Source organism: Procambarus clarkii, chromosome 29 (genome assembly GCF_040958095.1).
Source record: "Procambarus clarkii isolate CNS0578487 chromosome 29, FALCON_Pclarkii_2.0, whole genome shotgun sequence".
In the NCBI taxonomy this organism is placed as follows: domain Eukaryota; kingdom Metazoa; phylum Arthropoda; class Malacostraca; order Decapoda; family Cambaridae; genus Procambarus; species Procambarus clarkii.
Genome location: NC_091178.1, coordinates 9,456,836 through 9,475,983, shown reverse-complemented (window position 1 = coordinate 9,475,983; position 19,148 = coordinate 9,456,836). Strand labels below are relative to the sequence as shown.

Below are 19,148 nucleotides of genomic sequence, written 5' to 3'. Positions count from 1 at the left end.
CAGTTTGAACTTTTATTGTACAGGTATGTCTCGGGTAAATTGTAGTGCTGTATATTCATTTCTATGAGCAGGTTATGTTGGCTGCTCATTGTAATGAGTCCAGAAGATCTTTCTATTCCCACAAAGCCTTGGTGTCACTGTCACAGATCCAAGAAATATGAAGGTACAGCGCCTTCATTTGGTTACATACCTGTAAACCAGCCAGGGTTTTTATAGCAGGTTGGTGGTCATATAGTTATATAGTACCAGAAAAAATCTAAATCAAATTAGAAACTAACTGTGAAACAGACTGACCTTGGATCTTGAAAAACTTTTTCTGCTTCATCAGGTGAAAGAAGAGCGGTGTTAGGCAGTCTCCACTCAGCCTGCACACGGAGTAGCTTCCTGCGGTCGGCTTCCACAACGTACTTAAGGTAAAAACGAGAGTTTCTCATAAGGTTTGTCAGGTGAATAGAGCCTGAAAATGACCAATGAAGTAAATTAATATAAACTGACTTTTGGTTACTGATGAAATTTTCCAGTCTTCATTTACATTGTCATCGCGGGTTTAGCCTATTGCTATTGGATGAAAATTTCAGTAATAATGTGAACAGTGAGTCTACAGGAATGTCATGATCGTTACTGCCTTTGCTACCTTGCGCGGTTACTACAACAGGAACCGCGCTACGTGCAGGTCTGCGTTCAATCCCCGACCGTCTTAAGTGGTTGGGCACCATTCCTTCCCCCCCTGTCCCATCCCATCCCAAATCATTATCCTGATCCCTTTCAAGAGCTATATAGTCAATGGCTTGGCGCTTTCTACTGATAGTTTCCTTACTTCCCTTCTCGCTTATATTTTTTTTTTTGGGGGGGGGCGGATTTGGAATATTTTTTTTTTTTTGCTGGCGGATTTCGATTTTGTTTTTTTGTTTTTTACAAATTTAGATTTTGTTTGTTGGCGATTTTTTTTTGGTTGGTGTATTTGGATTTTTTTTTGACAGGTTTTGATTTTGTTTGTAGGTGGTTTTAGATGTTTTATTGGCCGATTTGGATTTTTTGTTAGCGGATTTTTAATTTTTTGTTAAAGGATTTGGAATTTTTTACTTGTTAAATTTGGATTTTTGTTGATGGATTTGAATTTTTTTGTTGGCGATTTTGTTTGGTGACGCATTTGGATTTTTTTCTTGGTGGATTTGGATTTTTGTTTGTTGGTGGATTTATTTATTTATTTTTCTTGCTGATTGGGATTTTTTTGTTGGCGGATCTGGATTTTTTTGTCGGATTTGTTATTTTTTTGTCGGATTTGTTATTTTTTTGTTGGCTGATTATAATATTTTGTTGGTGGATACGGATTTTTTTGTTGGCAGATTTGGATTTTTTTTAATGGGAGCCCTGGAAGCTCCCTCCCCGAGCTCCTGAAGCTATTAAACTGACATGTACCATATTAGTTTGGTGCCATCAGTCCTGGGAGTTCGAGTGCCTATTGGGGGCCACGAGCCAGAACCTGGCCCTCTCAGCGAGGCGCGGGGAGCAATAGCCACATGAACTCTCTACATTTAGAATTTGTCATTTCTGCCATCGACCAAGGAAGGCACCGAGTAGGTGAACCATTACAATCCTCTTACTGGTTAAAATTGCAACCTACGTCCGAACAGAAGCCCAGAGCTCCCCCCCCCCCTTTCCTCCAATAAAAAACAGTGAAACAAGTCCCCTCACCCTCCCCCAACAGGGAGGAGAGCAGACCTCGCTCAGGCCAGCGGGCCGCATCACCCACAGTTCATCGACTGATGTGCCAAGTGTCGGAAGTCCTCTCTGGCCTCAAGCTTTTGTCTGGCTTTGCCGGCTGTGTGTGTGTGGTCAGGTGTTCCTACAAGTCTACTGGGCTGCATGTGCCCTGGGTTTCCTTCCCTAGGTCTCCGGTAAGTACTTCCCTTGTGATTCAGGGTTACCTTCCCTGGGTCGGTCGGGTCTCACTCCCGTGAGGCCCTTCATCACTTGCTGTTGTACTTGGTGCTGTACTTTTTTATAAGTCGTTTGCCACTTTTTTGTTGGGACTTTTTGTTAGAAGCGAGCAGCGTGGGCTCCCAACACCAGAGGAGCGGCACACTTTGTGCACACCAATAAGTCAGCCCCTTAACATTCAGGTCACACTGGCCATTGCTATTATTTGCCAAAACCGGTCAGAAAAAAATTTCCAATATAGATATGATAGAGCCCAATAGGCTCAGGAACCTCAGGACACCAGTTGATTGACAGTTGAGAGGTAGGACCAACGAGCAAAAAATCAGTTCCCCCCCCCCTCCTAAACACAACTAGGTGAGTACTTAGTAGTGGTGCCGACACGTCCCTCAGTGCTGCTCAGTAGCTTCCAATTGCTCGAAAAGATTTCTTTGGCTCCAGTGTAATATAACGTCCTTCCCTTTCACCCCCGCCTCCCCTATCTGTAAGTAACCATCTAGTTGTGCCTGCGGGGGTTAGGCCCTGGCTCTTTGGTCCCGCCTCTCAACTGTCGCGTGCGTGTGTGTGTGTGTGTGTGTGTGTGTGTGTGTGTGTGTGTGTGTGTGTGTGTGTGTGTGTGTGTGTGTGTGTGTGTGTGTGTGTGCACGCACGCGCGCGCAGATTCACGCATAGAAAACGGGGCATCACGTCAATTTTGCGAGCGGCTATGAATTATAGTACATCATTTTTTATCCTTTGGGTATTTATACGTTAAAATTCGGTAGAGAGAGCTGAGCACTAGCGTCCAGTCAGCCTAATCTCACATGTATGTCAGCTCATGGAGGGAATCGTAAGGGAGGGAATCATTCACCATCTCGCCTTGCTTATCTACTATTATGTGCCTTTGTAACCCCTTTCCACTACCGCCCACAAGATGGGTATGGGGGGCATAATAAATAATTACCTGCTCGGCCTAAAGCAAACAGTGCCACATTGATAACTTTGAGGTCCTCTGGTACGGTCACAGTGTACCTGTTCTTGACAGTGTCGAGGCCAGCACCCACCACGTACCTGTAAGAGGGAAGATGATGATGATGCTGCTCATACCTCATCACTCATATCTCAGTCAAACACATCTTCATTAGACGAGGAGTCACAATAACGTGGCTGAAATATGTTGACCAAACTACACACTAGAAAGTGAAGGGACGACGACGTTTCGGTCCGTCCTGGACCATTCTCATTCTAAAAAATCGACTTGAGAATGGTCCAGGACGGACCGAGACGTCGTCGTCCCTTCACTTTCTAGTGTGTGGTTTGGTCAACACATCTTTACTAAAATAAATTCCTGCTTTGCTAGTGTTGTTATAAATATATACAGATAAGCGTAGTATCGCCATCACCACACTTGAGTCTTGTTTACACAACTGCAGTTATTCCATATTACTGTAGAACTGTATGTGGCGAGAGGCTCACCCGTGGTGCTTAAAGTCAGTGATGTGAGCAGTCTGCTTCCCCTGACTGTAGGGTGAGGGAGCTGCAAACTTAACCGTGGACATGCTGCTGCAGATGACCTTCCGTGTCACGAGTTAGTAGTCTACCTAGACAGTAAGATGGAGTTATAACAGAGATTAAGCAAATTTCATACTGTATGTTGTATTTATTACAATATAACCAGTGTAATTTGTCCCCAAATTTAAATTATCTTCAAAGACTTTAATATGTTAAATTGTTGCCAACAAAGGGCTCTGTATTCACAGACATGGCAGCAAAGAGAGTTTTCCCCTATAATAATAATAATTTTAGCCATAAGAATGTGCGTACAGAGAACAAGATGAGGGAACAACTCTAGGTACAGGAGTTACGCATAAAAATTAAGCAACTACTACGCAAAGCGTTTCGGGTAAAACTTAAATCATTGTTTTATCTAACTTATTCTAACAAACCATCATGAAGCAGCGCCTGTTCTCCATGCAGGGAAAGAACCATCAGGCTTCCACGGACGTGAAAATGTGTAATATTTTCTCTCTCGTTCAAGACTCGCTCACCATGTATAATTAATGTTATTTATGAACTGGGCAAGGCCCCCCCCCTTCCCCTAGATTGGAAGTATGGAAATGTCACCCACATCTCTAAAAAAAAGAAAAGGTAGAAAGTGCTCAGCAGAAATCTACTGACCATTCAGCCTAGCCGCTCATATCTGCCAGCTCGCGAGAGAATCATGAAGGAGGGGACTCGCTTCCCTATCTCACAGTGCACAATCTAATAAAATCAACACAATGTTTTTCTTAAAAATTAAATCATATTCTGCTATTCAGACAAAAGACTTCCAATGGTCGTAGTACTCATGAACTTCTCTGAAGCTTTTCATAAGGTACCACGTGAGAGGCTGGCAAAGAAATTAAAAACACATTGAATAAACATTCAAATGCTACAGTGGATAAAACAATGGCTGAAACAAAGAAAAGCATACGGTTGTCTTAAATAGAAATGGATCTGACTGGAAAAATATGAAGAGTGGTGTACCGCAAGGTTTCATTTTCGGGCCAACCTATTTTGTCTTCTACATCAATGACAAAATTTGCAGATGGCATTAAGAGCGATGGTAGAGCAGAAAGCGAAAACGATATTGAGGCCTTACTAAGAGATCTACATTAACTTAACAAATGGTAAGAAAACTGGCAAATGCTTTTCAATATTGAAAAAAATGCACAGCTTGCATGTTGTGCATTACAATGCACATCAAATATTATATCAACAATACTATGAATCAAATTGATGAAGAAGCGTACAGTGTACCTACAAGTTAGGATCCACCAGCCATTGACAGTTGCACAAGAACTGGGAGCTGCACTAAAAAGAAAAAGCTAACCATATTTTACGAATAGACAGACGAACCTTTGACTTCAAGGAAAAGAAAGTTTTTAATCCTCTGTACAAGTCTCTTGTGCGCTTCCATCTGGACTACTGTATCCAAGCATGGAGACATCACCTTCAAAGGGGCACATCTGTTTTGTAGAAACTTCAACACAGAACGACAAAAATTCTGAGAACTAAGTCGACTCATACCAGAATGGTTGCGGGCCACCGGACTAACAAACGACATGACACGACTGATTTCATCGAAACATTTAAAATACTGAACAAGATGAAGTGTATTAATCCAGACCACTTCTTTAAAATGTCAAAATGTAATACATACAAGGGGCAACAGCTTTAGGCTCAACAAGCCACAGTGCAAGACAGAAAATAGATGCTTTTTCACCCTTTATTTCATAAACCCATGGAACTGCCTACCCTCCGAAGCCGTAAATGCCAAAACATTACTTCAATTCAAAATCCAGTTTGAAAAAATCTTGTCGAGGCCAGTTCAGAGATAGTGGCCCTCAGGTAAATTCAGGTATTCTTCACAGACCAGTTACGTTGTCATAATGATGAACAGTTATGCTGCGAGACAGTTTGTATTGGGTCCAACAGTCCCCAAAGAATTTTTACAGCATAAATAACAGATTGTCTAAGGAGTGTATGGAGAGTTGCATGGAGAGCACCGAGGTAGCCTGTGTAAGGGAGGGGTGTGGGCCTCTCTTGGACACTAGCGGGGGTCAGGGGTGCCAGATTTAAATTGCTAAAAGTAGCGAGCTGACGGTCTAAAAGTAGCGAATTTGTAATAAGAGTATCCCAATTTTTTGTTTAGTGACTGATACGGGTTTCAAAGTAATCTATTATGATATATAGAGTACATTAAACGATTTTAATTGTTTTATTAACATTATCTCTGCATATATATATTTAACCAATATGATAATAGGATAACTTACCAATATTTACTGTTTGAAGCCTAATGGGTGTGGAGTCCTTCCACGTCTTTACAGTTGAAGATTATCAAGATCTTGATCTGCATCCACAACTTCGTTCTTGTATATTGCAGACTCATATTTAAGCATTGACATGAGTGGTTCAAATGACGAGCAACAAGTTACATTGTCTTCAAGATATGTTTTGATTCTCAAGACTGATGTCAAAAGCTCAAGTCCCATTCCCATTCAAGATTTCTCAGTTTAGTTTTCACAGACGTTACTCTTGAAAATATCCGTTCAACCAGGGCATTACTGATTGGCAAGCTTTATATTTTCAACACAAACTCAGTGAGGTCAATCAGTATGGGATAGCCAGCAGTGTTCTTGACAGTTATTGTCTTGGTCTAAAATGACGATTCAGATGTCGGAATTTGTCCCTTACAAATGTTGGACTAGTCAGTGGTTAACAGTAGGCGCCACTGACTTTCAATTTCACTAAGCTTAGATTGGTCGGCTAATACTAACGGAAGTTCCGAAAATGGTGGCCATGTAAGCTAAGGCATATGATAGGTAACAGATTTTTCACCTTTTTTTATAGTTTCAACATTACTTAGAATACGAGAAAGAAGCTATTTGCAAGCTTTCATTAAAAAATTATCGCATCTTTCTTGAACATTTTGAAACTTTTCCTGGGTTGTAAAATTGTTTTGTCTGTTAGTGGCCCGAAGTGTTGAAAATTCGTAACCAAAGTCCACTTTCTCCAGGGGCAGATACATAGAATTGTAGTCCAAATTAACATGAAGCTTTGCATGATGAGGACGAAAGATTCTTCTGAGTATTCCAAGAGTGAAGTTTTCTAAGACAGTGTGAAGGCTATACTGATCTGCTTCATCTTTTGATAAAGTAAATTCATCCTTTCAAAATCATTTAGGATTGGTTTGAGACATGTGAAATATAGCTTATTGGAGGGATCAGCGTACATTGAAAATAGTTGCCTTGCAACATATTTATCACAAGAGGAAAAAGCTATTTGGTAATGAGTTGTTAGAGAACCCCACTGATCAAACGGCCGCTTTACACTACCGCTCCTTGCCAACCATCGTCTTCCTGACAAAGGTATTAACTGTAAGGGATCTTTCCCATCATTTATCAATCTGTAAATTTCTAGATAACTTTCTCCCCTTTAATGAAGATCTGTGGAACCAGGTGTAGCTCTTGGGATGAAGTATTATTAACAATTAAGGTTGGGAAATCTCTGGCCCCTGGGGAGGATTACCTTGCCTTGCGGTTACTATTTCTTTCAAAGGTTCCTAGGATCAACATCCCCAGGGGCCGGTCTCTGACCAGGGCTCTCCTGCGGTAAGTGGTCTAGTCAATCAGGCTGTTAGACTCGGCTGTGATTTGTACAGATTATATTATTAAAGCATAAATAATCATCATTGAGTTTCTTAATATTAACAGCCCAAAGTAGCCCAACTTGCGTTTAAACTAGCCCAAAAAGTCGCAAGTAGCGAAATTAAAAATTTGGGAGCGCGGGGCTCTCAAAAGTAGCCCAATTCGCTACTTGTAGCCCAATCAGGCAACCCTGTTCTAACTCTCTGCACCTATTTTCATTTTCAAATTACGACTTTTTACACCGAAAATATACCAATTACTGAAAACGGCGATGGTCAAATTTTGCCCAAACCCCCCCCCCCCCCCCTGCAGTTTTCAAAATATCGTAAATGTCCGAAATTTGACTCCTGAGCGTGATTTTTGAGCCGAATTCTAACTCTCTGCACCTATTTTAATTTTCAAATTACGACTTTTTATACCGAAAATATGCCAATTACTGAAAACGGCGATGGGTCATATTTTGCCCAAACCCCCCTGCAGTTTTCAAAATATCTGAAATGTCGGAAATTTGACTCCTGAGCGTGATTTTTGAGCCGAATTCTGACTCTCTGCACCTATTTTCATTTTCAAATTACTACTTTTTACACCGAAAATATGCTAATTACTGAAAACGGCGATGGGTCATATTTTGCCCAAACCCCCCTGCAGTTTTCAAAATACCTGAAATGTCCGACATTTGACTCCTGAGCGTGATTTTTGAGCCGAATTTGACTTTCTGCACCTATTTTCATTTTTAAATTACTACTTTTTACACCGAAAATATGCCAATTACTGAAAACGGCGATGGGTCATATTTTGCCCAAACCCCCCTGCGGTTTTCAAAATATCTGAAATGTCCGAAATTTGACTCCTGAGCGTGATTTTTTAGCCGAATTCTGACTCTCTGCACCTATTTTCATTTTTAAAATACGAATTTTTATACCGAAAATATGCCAATTACTGAAAACGACGATGGGTCATATTTTGCCCAAACCCCCCTGCGGTTTTCAAAATACCTGAAATGTCCGAAATTTGACTTCTGAGCTTGATTTTTGAGCCGAATTCTGACTCTCTTCACCTATTTTCATTTTCAAATTACTACTTTTTACACCGAAAATATGCCAATTGCTGAAAACGGCTATGGGTCATATTTTGCCCAAACCCCCCTGCAGTTTTCAAAATACTTGAAATATCCGAAATTTGACTCCTGATCGTGATTTTTGAGCCAAATTCTGACTCTCTGCTTCTATTTTCGTTTTTAAATTACTACTTTTTACACCGAAAATATGCCAATTGCTGAAAACGGCTATGGGTCATATTTTGCCCAAACCCCCCTGCAGTTTTCAAAATACCTGAAATGTCCGAAATTTGACTCCTGAGCGTTTTTTTAGCCGAATTCTGACTCTCTGCACCTATTTTCATTTTCAAATTACTACTTTTTACACCGAAAATATGCCAATTACTGAAAACGGCGATGGGTCATATTTTGCCCAAACCCCCCTGCAGTTTTCAAAATACCTGAAATGTCCGAAATTTGACTCCTGAGCGTTTTTTTTTTAGCCGAATTCTGACTCTCTGCACCTATTTTCATTTTCAAATTACTACTTTTTACACCGAAAATATGCCAATTACTGAAAACGGCGAGGGGTCATATTTTGCCCAAACCCCCCTGCAGTTTTCAAAATATCAGAAATGTCTTAAATTTGACTCCTGAGTGTGGTTTTTGAGCCGAATTCTGACTCTGCACCTATTTTCATTTTCAAATTACGAATTTTTATACCGAATATATGCCAATTACTGAAAACGGCGAGGGGTCATATTTTGCCCAAACCCCCCTGCAGTTTTCAAAATATCGTAAATGTCCGAAATTTGACTCCTGAGCGTGATTTTTGAGCCGAATTCTAACTCTCTGCACCTATTTTCGTTTTCAAATTACGACTTTTTATACCAAAATTATGCCAATTACTGAAAACGGCGATGGGTCATATTTTGTCCAAACCCCCCTGCAGTTTTCAAAATATCTGAAATGTCGGAAATTTGACTCCTGAGCGTGATTTTTGAGCCGAATTTTGACTCTCTGCACCTATTTTCATTTTCAAATTACGACTTTTTATACCGAAAATATGCAAATTACTGAAAACGGCGATATGTCATATTTTGCCCAAACCCCCCTGCAGTTTCCAAAATATCTGAAATGTCCGAAATTTGACTCCTGAGCGTGATTTTTGAGCCGAATTCTGACTCTCTGCACCTATTTTCGTTTTTAAATTGCTACTTTTTACACCGAAAATATGCCAATTACTGAAAACGGCGATGGGTCATATTTTGCCCAAACCCCCCTGCGGTTTTCAAAATATCTGAAATGTCGGAAATTTGACTCCTGAGCGTGATTTTTGAGGCGAATTCTAACTCTCTGCACCTATTTTCATTTTCAAATTACGACTTTTTATACCGAAAATATGCCAATTACTGAAAACGGCGAGGGGTCATATTTTGCCCAAACCCCCCTGCAGTTTTCAAAATATCTGAAATGTCGGAAATTTGACTCCTGAGCGTGATTTTTGAGCCGAATTCTGACTCTCTGTACCTATTTTCATTTTCATATTACGACTTTTTATACCGAAAATATGCCAATTACTGAAAACGGCGATGGGTCATATTTTGCCCAAACCCCCCTGCGGTTTTCAAAATATCTGAAATGTAGGAAATTTGACTCCTGAGCGTGATTTTTGACCCGAATTCTGACTCTCTTCACCTATTTTCATTTTCAAATTACGACTTTTTACATCGAAAATATGCTAATTACTGAAAACGGCGATGGGTCATATTTTGCCCAAACCCCCCTGCAGTTTTCAAAATATCTGAAATGTCCGAAATTTGACTCCTGAGCGTGGGTTTTGAGCCGAATTCTGACTCTCTGCACCTATTTTTATTTTCAAATTACTACTTTTTACATCGAAAATATGCCAATTACTGAAAACGGCGATGGGTCATATTTTGCCCAAACCCCCCTGCAGTTTTCAAAATATCTGAAATGTCCGAAATTTGACTCCTGAGCGTGATTTTTGAGCCGAATTATGACTCTCTGCACCTATTTTCATTTTCAAATTACTACTTTTTACATCGAAAATATGCCAATTACTGAAAACGGCGATGGGTCATATTTTGCCCAAACCCCCCTGCAGTTTTCAAAATACCTGAAATGTCCGAAATTTGACTCCTGATCGTGATTTTTGAGCCGAATTCTGACTCTCTGCACCTATTTTCATTTTCAAATTGCGAATTTTTATACCGAAAATATGCCAATTACTGAAAACGGCGAGGGGTCATATTTTGCCCAAATCCCTCTGCAGTTTTCAAAATATCGTAAATGTCCGAAATTTGACTCCTGAGCGTGATTTTTGAGCCGAATTCTGACTCTCTGCACCTATTTTCATTTTTAAATTACTACTTTTTACACCGAAAATATGCCAATTACTGAAAACGGCGATGGGTCATATGTTGCCCAAACCCCCCTGCAGTTTTCAAAATATCTGAAATGTAGGAAATTTGACTCCTGAGCGTGATTTTTGAGCCGAATTCTGCCGGGGGTGAATGCTGGGTGATCAGCATTCACAGCCACACTAGTGGCTGTGAATGCTGATCTGTTCAAATCCTCATGTTACATCCTTTTCAATTTATATACGAGTGAGCTGCGGTGCTGAGCTGTGCTGCTACACACCGTATAAGATACTGTAATAGCAGACAACAGCAGACAACTCTGCGTGTGTCCATAAACAGTTACTACACACCTGATAGCCTCTTGCTCAAGTAGCCTCCACCACTATACTGCCACTCTGAAGACTCACTCTTACGACGAAGATCAACGAGGATTGGTTATGTAAGGAGCCGTAAGCCACAGTCATCCCTACTGCCACCCTTCCCATAGACCTCTGGAACGTTTCATCTGACTTCAGGCAAATTGCACTGCAATATAATGACGCACAAGTGGTTGCCAGACTCGGGAACACATACATGTGATTTGATTTGGTTTTGTTCATCTTAATGGCTCCAATTCTAGACATCGGTGATTAAATGTTAATTCTGTGTTTATCTACAGATCAGGACACAGGTCAGGACATTAAGGTTTGCCACAACCGCAGGGCGAAATTAGCAGTCTTATACATAATATTTTAACACTATTCTTGAAAACAATATTACATAACCATCGTATAATTGTTATAAATAAACAGCATTTCGGGGCCTTGGACAAACACGTTTGTTGGGAAATAAAATACCTAATAATTTGTTTTGCCGGGGACAGGTAGCTTGTATACATATTATTTAGGCTTGTATCTAGGTCCCCCCCCCCTCTTTACCCTATTAAGATGGAATTGCTGACCCTGCCAAGGATGTAACCAAACAACATTTGGCCTCACTCCCGTATACTGTTAGGTGAACAGAGGCATTAAGTGGAAAGAAACGTGCCCAATTTTTTCTGTCCCGCTCGAGATCCCAGATTGTGAGTCGAGAACGAAGCCAACTGTACTGCTACATGTTTGTACTACATACTTGTTTTTAGGATGAGATATCACAGAGCTTAAAATGTACAGTAATTGTCCGAAAACATAATTATGTAGTTAACAATTGATCAATTGTTTTGAAGTTAAGATGTATAAATGGTACGCAATTGCAACGAAGAATTCTCTAGGTTTATTATTATTATTATTGTTATTATCATTATTGGCTTAGCTTTTACATATGAGAAAATAAAGATAGTAAAGAGGCGCTCACCGGGAGAGGAAGGAGCAGGTGGTAAAGATGCAGCCACGTGATGGATGCCAGCTTGACTGTGTGAACAGATTCATATGCAGTACTTTGGTCTTGAGGTCCAATTGTATGGTTATGTTGTAATCAGATTCTGTAATCAGTATAAAGAAAGGCTCAGAGTTCTCATGGCTGTGACAGGTATCAGTCAGATTATGGCGCAAATGTCAGAATTTTTAAAATGATGCAGTTCACAGGTATTAGATCCTCGGCTAGTCTAGACCAACACTTGCACAGAAGCCCTCCAGGCCTTCTTCACTCACGTCAACAATGCTCGAAATGGGCCACTGAAACTGTAACTGAACTCAGAATGTATCAGATTCACAACATCTACCAAGAGAACCAATGGTACTTCCCTACACTGTCAGAGATTACCTCCCTAAAAATTATAATCCCTCCCAAGAAACAAATTAAAGATCAGTCCAAGCTTCGTCTCGTGGCAAAGTACAATGTCTTAAGCCATATTAGTAACCACTGTCTCTCAAGCCATATACGCTGATGGTTGCCCACACCACCCTACGAGTGCAGTTGGAATGACAATTGTCCTGACAATGAGTGATGGCTCATATTTTGAGTGGGGCGTCCGTATAAACAACTGAACTTCAACCCTTCATACCGGACAACTGGTATTATTCCTTGCACTCAAATGTGTACAGAGCTCCAAACATGACACATTAATTTAAGTGATCCTTTATTGTCCTTAATTTCGCTCAACTCTTTCCGACACAGTAGTAACATCCTTGTCTGAAGCTAGATGCAGATACAAGGTGGTAACAGAACCTATATCATGTAGATTCCATTTCATGTTTTCCTTCAAATGCACAATAAAACTGATGAGTTAGCAAAAGAATCTACCTTAATATGAGGTAACAATATAACCTTGGATTGTCTGAGAAAATAGTATACCAAGAACTTCAACAAAACTTTGTAGATCTGAGACAAAGTAAAATCGACACCAGCTATTCCATCTATCATCATACTACCATGCAAAAAAAAAAAAAGCCATACATCTATAAGCATCATCCTATAAAATCCGCAGACTCCCAGATTTTACCTGTTCTTGGACTAGGTTATAAGTATCCTTGGAAGTTTGCAGCACCATTTCTGGGGAGTTTGCACCAGCGGCTGATGTATAGACCTGACCAAATGTACACTACGTCAGCACAACAACCTGCCTCACTATGAGGGGAACGCAAATTCAAAAAATTAGAATTAATTCTTATCACACATGCCAAGAAATTTGTCTTACATTCAAAATGATGTTCAACCAAAAATAGGAAGATCTACCAAGCCTGCTGCTTACTGTGTGAAGCGCTGCAGGTGAGGGTAGCCTCACTGCGCTGCCACCTGTATGGGTGAGAGGCTGCATGATATACAAATTTAAATTATATATATAATCACTAATGTAAATTGTTTAGCTTAAAGATCATTGGTACCCATTACGTCAATGTAGCTATTCCGCCACTCGCCAACAAAAACAAAACTAGTGCCAACTGCCATGATCAGTTAATTACGGCGCCAGGTAAGTTATGTATAAATTATTCTACATTACGAATCATTGTAACAGATTTCCAAGTACTAAAAGAATAACTTATATCTTGTATATTTAAATGTCACCAACACACACAAGTTTCTATACTAATCATGTTGGACTAAGCTTCACGAAAACATGTGAGCTATATTAAAGACTAGGCTGTACTGCAATCTCTACCGTTCAGAATATCTAGATTTCTCAGCATATTTTTGAAGCGGTGAGCCGTGTTGTGAGGGTATGTTGCCACACTGCCAACAGCTGCAGGTGGTGGCACGTTATCTGCACCGCTTGTGCCGCAGTCATACAATCCAGCCAGAACTGCTTCTCCCCCGCAACACAGACGTCGCACTTGTTAAAGAGTTTATGATAATTATGTTATCAATGGGAAAGCAGCGAGATAATACCCGGTGGAAGGTGTGTGAAGCAGACAATGGGTGGGTCTTGTTTGCCAGCAGGCTCTGTGGCGGCATCAGCACCGTTACCAATCTTTTATGTATTGATGTATTTAATCTATATCTATAAGATAGAATGTCTGTGCCTTTCCAAGGTTGTGGTCCGACGCTTGGGGCTAGTCTCACCCAACTTTCGCACATGGAGCATGTGGTGTATGGGAGTATTATAGCCCAGTCGGGGTCGGCTCCAGTGCCACACTTTAAGTGCCTTCCCCGCAACCCGTTCTCGCGAAAAGTGGAGAGATTGGGGGAAGGGGAGATTAGGGAGAGACCCGGGCCAAGCACCCCTTGTAGTGCAAAATAAGTACTGTTTATGGCTGTCTTTATGACGATAAATATTTTTTGTAATTAGAGGAAGGGAAACTTAAAAGATGTATAATTAATAATAGTTTTGTGTTGAATAATTACCGGTATAATTTTCAGATGTATCGTTCCTATTCAAAAAAAAATAATTTCTTTTGGTTGAGACACTTTAAGTGTATGCGAGTGTGCTGCTGTCCTAAGCCATATGAAAGGTTACAGTGTAGGTCAAGAGGAAGAGAGGTTCATCTTGCATCCCATCTCGCACGATGATGCAAAGATTGGGGATGTCAGTTCACGTTAGATTGGTCCCGAGTTTGATTCCCGCGACAGTAAGTGACGTTTGAGCACGTTTTCTTACACCTGATACCGCTGTTCATCATCTGTTATGGGTTACATCCTGGAGGACCATCAGCATCTGGTCTAGGGCGGGACCTCAAAAAACTCCACAAGCTTCTTGTCCCGACAATGGTCAAATATTACTATTATAACCTTTACAATTTATTTAAATCTCTACATGGCATTCGAAATTAAGATCCAAACCGGATGGGATATGGCTCTGTGGCCCAACAAAAAAATCAACCCTGAGAATGGAACACTGTTTACTATCCTTTGGCAACAAGAGGCTTCACACGCCACAATGAACTGCCCTCCGGATCATCGGGAATGGCATCGTGCAAGGGAAGTACTGCAAGTGGAGGAAACCTGAATATTTCATAAACTGCGAGGGAAAAGATCCTTGTATCAGCGGGTGATGTGAGAAATGAAACTGTAAGGCAGGCACTTGCCTGTGAGGTAGTGGCGGTCATGAAGGTGGCGAGTGACAGCGGGTTGATGGGGTTTGGCTTTTGGTCTATTAACCTCTATAGAGGGTATATATGGCCTACTAATTGCCTACTGCCCAATCAGCAAGTATACTTTAGTCCTGAATACCTCTGCTTCACCTCCGCCCCGTTCCCAGCTGATAATGCACGGTGAGACGCAACCAAGATGCCGCTCACATGTTTGTGAGAGACGTGTGCCCGAGATTGCATAATGCCACACATTGTATCAACTGAGTAACCTGTTGTTCTTGGTCACCTTATGTGAAGCATTAGGCAAGGCAATAAAAACAATGTAAATGCTATTGTCCGAAAGAATGCTACAATCTAAATTCGGTATTGTATTTTGAGTAGTGACGTACAACTTCCCACGTGGTAGGAAATTCTTCTAAACAGGTATGAGTCGTAGTAGGGGGCGTTTCCGGAAGTACTTATACTAACGATGAGGGACGATTGACCACATCGTTGTTATAAATTCTTTCATTTTGGGAAGATGTGCTGGCGTTTGGAACATGCTTTTTGCAGATTAATAGTTTTCAATCATGTGTGAATTAATTGGTTTGCTCTTGCTTTGTTATTTTCTCTATAGATGTCTTTTCTACGTGTTTCTGAATCTGTATTTCTTCTTCAGACGAGCTTCCTACTTCATCAACCATTCGGGTACCAGAGATTAATGAAACAGATAAATTAAAAATATATTGATCAATTACACGCTAAAGTCTAAAATCTAATGAACGGCTTCACCAAATAATGAAACTAACAAAACAAATAATATAGTAAAACCCCTGGAGGTCAATAAAAGAAGAGAAAACGAATGATTGATAATGTGGAAATCACAACACGTGTGTACATATGTTGGTCCTGTGGCTTATAATGCACGTGTGCACATATATGTTGGTCCTGCTAGCGAAAAAAAAACTCGTGTAGACACAAAAAAATTTGTGCTGAAGTCCTGCAAAACGACTCTGGAGTTATTCAGGCCATCATAATAACTTACCACCCAACAAGTTTACGTTAGGCTTGGATTACAGTTTACTTCAGGACTAAAGTCAACGCAGGAAAATAATGATATAATCAATCTCTAATAAACCTTGAAAATGTCAAACGAGCGCCTATCACTCCAAGAGGATAGTTCAGTACTCCGTGCACCCCAGCCGGAAGCCTCATCGTCCAGCCCGTCCTCATAAGGTTTCCTACCGATAAGAAAATGGTCAATGTAAAGTGTCCTCTCCAACCTATCCACCGCTGTCCACTGGATAGGGGGCGGTGTGCAGGACAAACATATCAATTGTGACACTAGCTCTCCACATATGTCAGTTGCTTAATTTAGAAACTGTACTCTTGGTCGATCTCGAACCCATTGTTGATATGACGACTTATACTGAATTTTGTAACTAGCTCATCAAGATTGTAACTTGCTTAGCTAAATGAATTGTGGGATTCAGTCCCTGAGCCCATTATGTGCCTCTGTAACCCTACCGCCCACAAGATGGGTATGAGGTGCATAATAAATGAACTAAACTAACTAACCTTCCAGAGGACCCAAAACAGAAAGTATGTCACTTTCGCGAGCCGCTTCCATGTTCTAGTACGACATTTTTTTACCTTATGTAACACATACGAGCAAAATTAGACGTTCTTTGTAAGAGGACAAGTTGCAGCCCGTCACGGTGATTGGGAAACACTAAAAAAATAAATAACAAGGCAAATGCAGCAGGTGAGAGTCAGAATGACGGGGCTTGTGATAGTGACAGGGACGGGAACGGACGGGATAGTTAAGATGGAGTTAACTGAAGTGAATGTAATGAAGAATAAAGACATTAGTATCCGTGATGATGTAGAAATAGTGAAACCCGGACCTTCATTTAGGAGTACAAGCCACGTCCCAGACTTGTCAGGCACGGGGGAGTTAACAAAATACTGGAAGACAATATACTCTCCGATATGGATGAATACACCATGAAACGACAGTATGAACTATGCCAGTTATGGCATAGATTTTATGAAAAGTTATGGCAGTAGATTTTATGAAAAGAAATCCAGGAAATAAAAAAAAATCACAAAGATGTGGCTAATTATAAAGCCATAACAATCCACAATTATCCCATCAACAATACTATTCTGCATTAAATTGATGAAGAGGACCTTCATTGTCATCTTTCTCATTGATTACAGTCAATGAAACTCTATACAGTATTCACTACTACGTCAGCTATTGTGTCATGGAGCTACCTTTCATCTGCCAACCTTGGTCCCCTCATTGATTCTTTTGTAAAGACCTCATGATAATGGTGTTGATGGCAGTGGTTGTGGTGTTCTAATAGCACTTTATGTAGTATCTACTGGCCTTATTGTACCTATTGTTCTTGATTTCAACCTTCCTGACGTTCGATGGTGGTGGTGGTGGTGGTGGGGAGGCCAAGAGAAGCATGGTGGAGGCCGCGGCACACACACACAGTACAAGTGCACAATGTTGATAAGCCTGGAGGGGAGGGCAGGGGCGCCCACCCGTCATATATAAAAGTGGATGGTTCGCTATACTCGCCGCCCAGCCAGCTAGAACCATCCAGCCAGCCAGACTGCCACTCCACCACCATGGCCGTGAGTTCCTTCATTCAACTAGTTATTCACACGCACTCTCTCAGCTCACACATCGGGATAGACTGATGGTACAAGAATAACAAAACAAGCGGCACAGTCTCCGTGGTGTAGTGGTAAGACACTCGCCTGGCGTTCCGCGAGCGCTATGTCATGGGTTCGTATCCTGGCCGGGGAGGATTTACTGGGCGCAATTCCTTAACTGTAGCCTCTGTTTAACGCAACAGTAAAATGTGTACTTGGATGAAAAAACGATTCTTCGCGGCAGGGGATCGTATTCCAGGGACCTGCCCGAAACGCTACGCGTACTAGTGGCTGTACAAGAATGTAACAACTCTTGTATATATCTCAAAAAAAAAAAAAAAAAAAAAGCAAAGCACGGCGGCGGGACAGTTGGCTTCGTTCTCCACTCTCAATCGTGAGATCCCGGGATTCGATTCCCGGGTGTGACAGAAATGGAACCATACACCACTAGTTCATACACCATGAATGGTCCCCAAGCATATATGCAACTGAAAGCTTCACACCCCAGAAGTGACTCGAACCCGGACCGCCAGGAGCACATTGCAACTGGTGTACACGGTGCCCTAAACAACTCGACCATCAGTGACCGTACAAAAGGCAGTGATAGCCAAGGCTATTTGAACCACCACCCCGACGGCACTTTGATCCGTCGGGGTGATGGTTCTACAGTCACTGATGGTCGAGTGTTTTAAAGCACCGTGTACACCAGTTACAATGTGCTCCTGGCGGTCCGGGTTCGAGTCACTTCTAGGGTGTGGAGTTTTCAGTTGCATATATGCTTGGGGACCATTCAAGCTTGTTTGCATATATATATATATATATATATATATATATATATATATATATATATATATATTATATATATATATATACATACATACATACATACACATATATACATACATACATACACACGTCTACAAGGTCATCTGAGGTCGGAAGCGTTATCAAGATACAATAGGCATTTCCTTTTTGGATTGCGACCGAGGCGCTGGAACAAGACACTAGCTTTCTTTGGTGTCTGGTTTTCCTAATTTGCTTTTTCTCCGATTCCTTCAGAAACGTACGTGTACGTTTCCGAAGGAATCGTTAAAAAAATCGTTAAAAACGTACTTCCTTCTGAAGGAAGTACGTTTTTACTTACCTCAGCAGCCAAGCTGCCTCTACTTACTGATCTTCTGGGTCTCCCTGAAAGTGGCGGCTCCACCACCTTCAAGACACACTGTTATGTAGATAATTATCAGCCAATGTTGATGCACATGTGTAGACCCTGACAACCTGTTTACCATCTGTCTATTGTTGCAGGATCCCGATCCTGCAACCATAGGGTTGATCGGGTTGATCCCGTCTGGTCGCTTCTAACTACTGTACAGACTGTACATTTGGGGTTCCGTCATTTTTTATTGAACAAGAGCTCTTACATTCTTGTAAAGCCACGTGCACGCACAGCGTTTCGGGCAGGTAACAAATAGGATCCCCCTAAATCGTTTAACAACCAGGTACCCATTTACTGCTGGGTGAACAG

The 19,148-nt window shown here is 41.1% G+C and overlaps 2 protein-coding genes across 4 annotated transcripts in view; one reads left to right on the top strand and one right to left on the bottom strand.

The window, feature by feature from the left end:
• Window positions 1–17,449, bottom strand: part of LOC123765026 (inositol 2-dehydrogenase) — a 25,113-nt gene extending 7,664 nt beyond the window's left edge. The window contains 4 exon segments of the mRNA XM_069333438.1: window positions 295–457; window positions 2,882–2,988; window positions 3,394–3,518; window positions 17,359–17,449. Coding sequence (XP_069189539.1) covers window positions 295–457; window positions 2,882–2,988; window positions 3,394–3,476 — 353 coding nt within the window. The 5' untranslated portion in view covers window positions 3,477–3,518; window positions 17,359–17,449.
• Miox (Myo-inositol oxygenase) overlaps window positions 1,752–19,148 on the top strand; it is a 25,432-nt gene continuing 8,035 nt past the window's right edge. For 2 of the 3 annotated variants that reach the window (XR_011229951.1, XM_045753386.2), the window contains exon 1: window positions 17,457–17,602. Coding sequence is in view for 2 of the 3 variants with exons in the window: in XM_045753386.2 (XP_045609342.1) it covers window positions 17,597–17,602 (6 nt within the window). In the remaining variant the exon portion in view is untranslated. Of the gene's footprint in view, window positions 1,899–17,456; window positions 17,603–19,148 lie in introns of those variants that run through there. The other variant, XM_045753384.2, reaches the window with a different exon arrangement.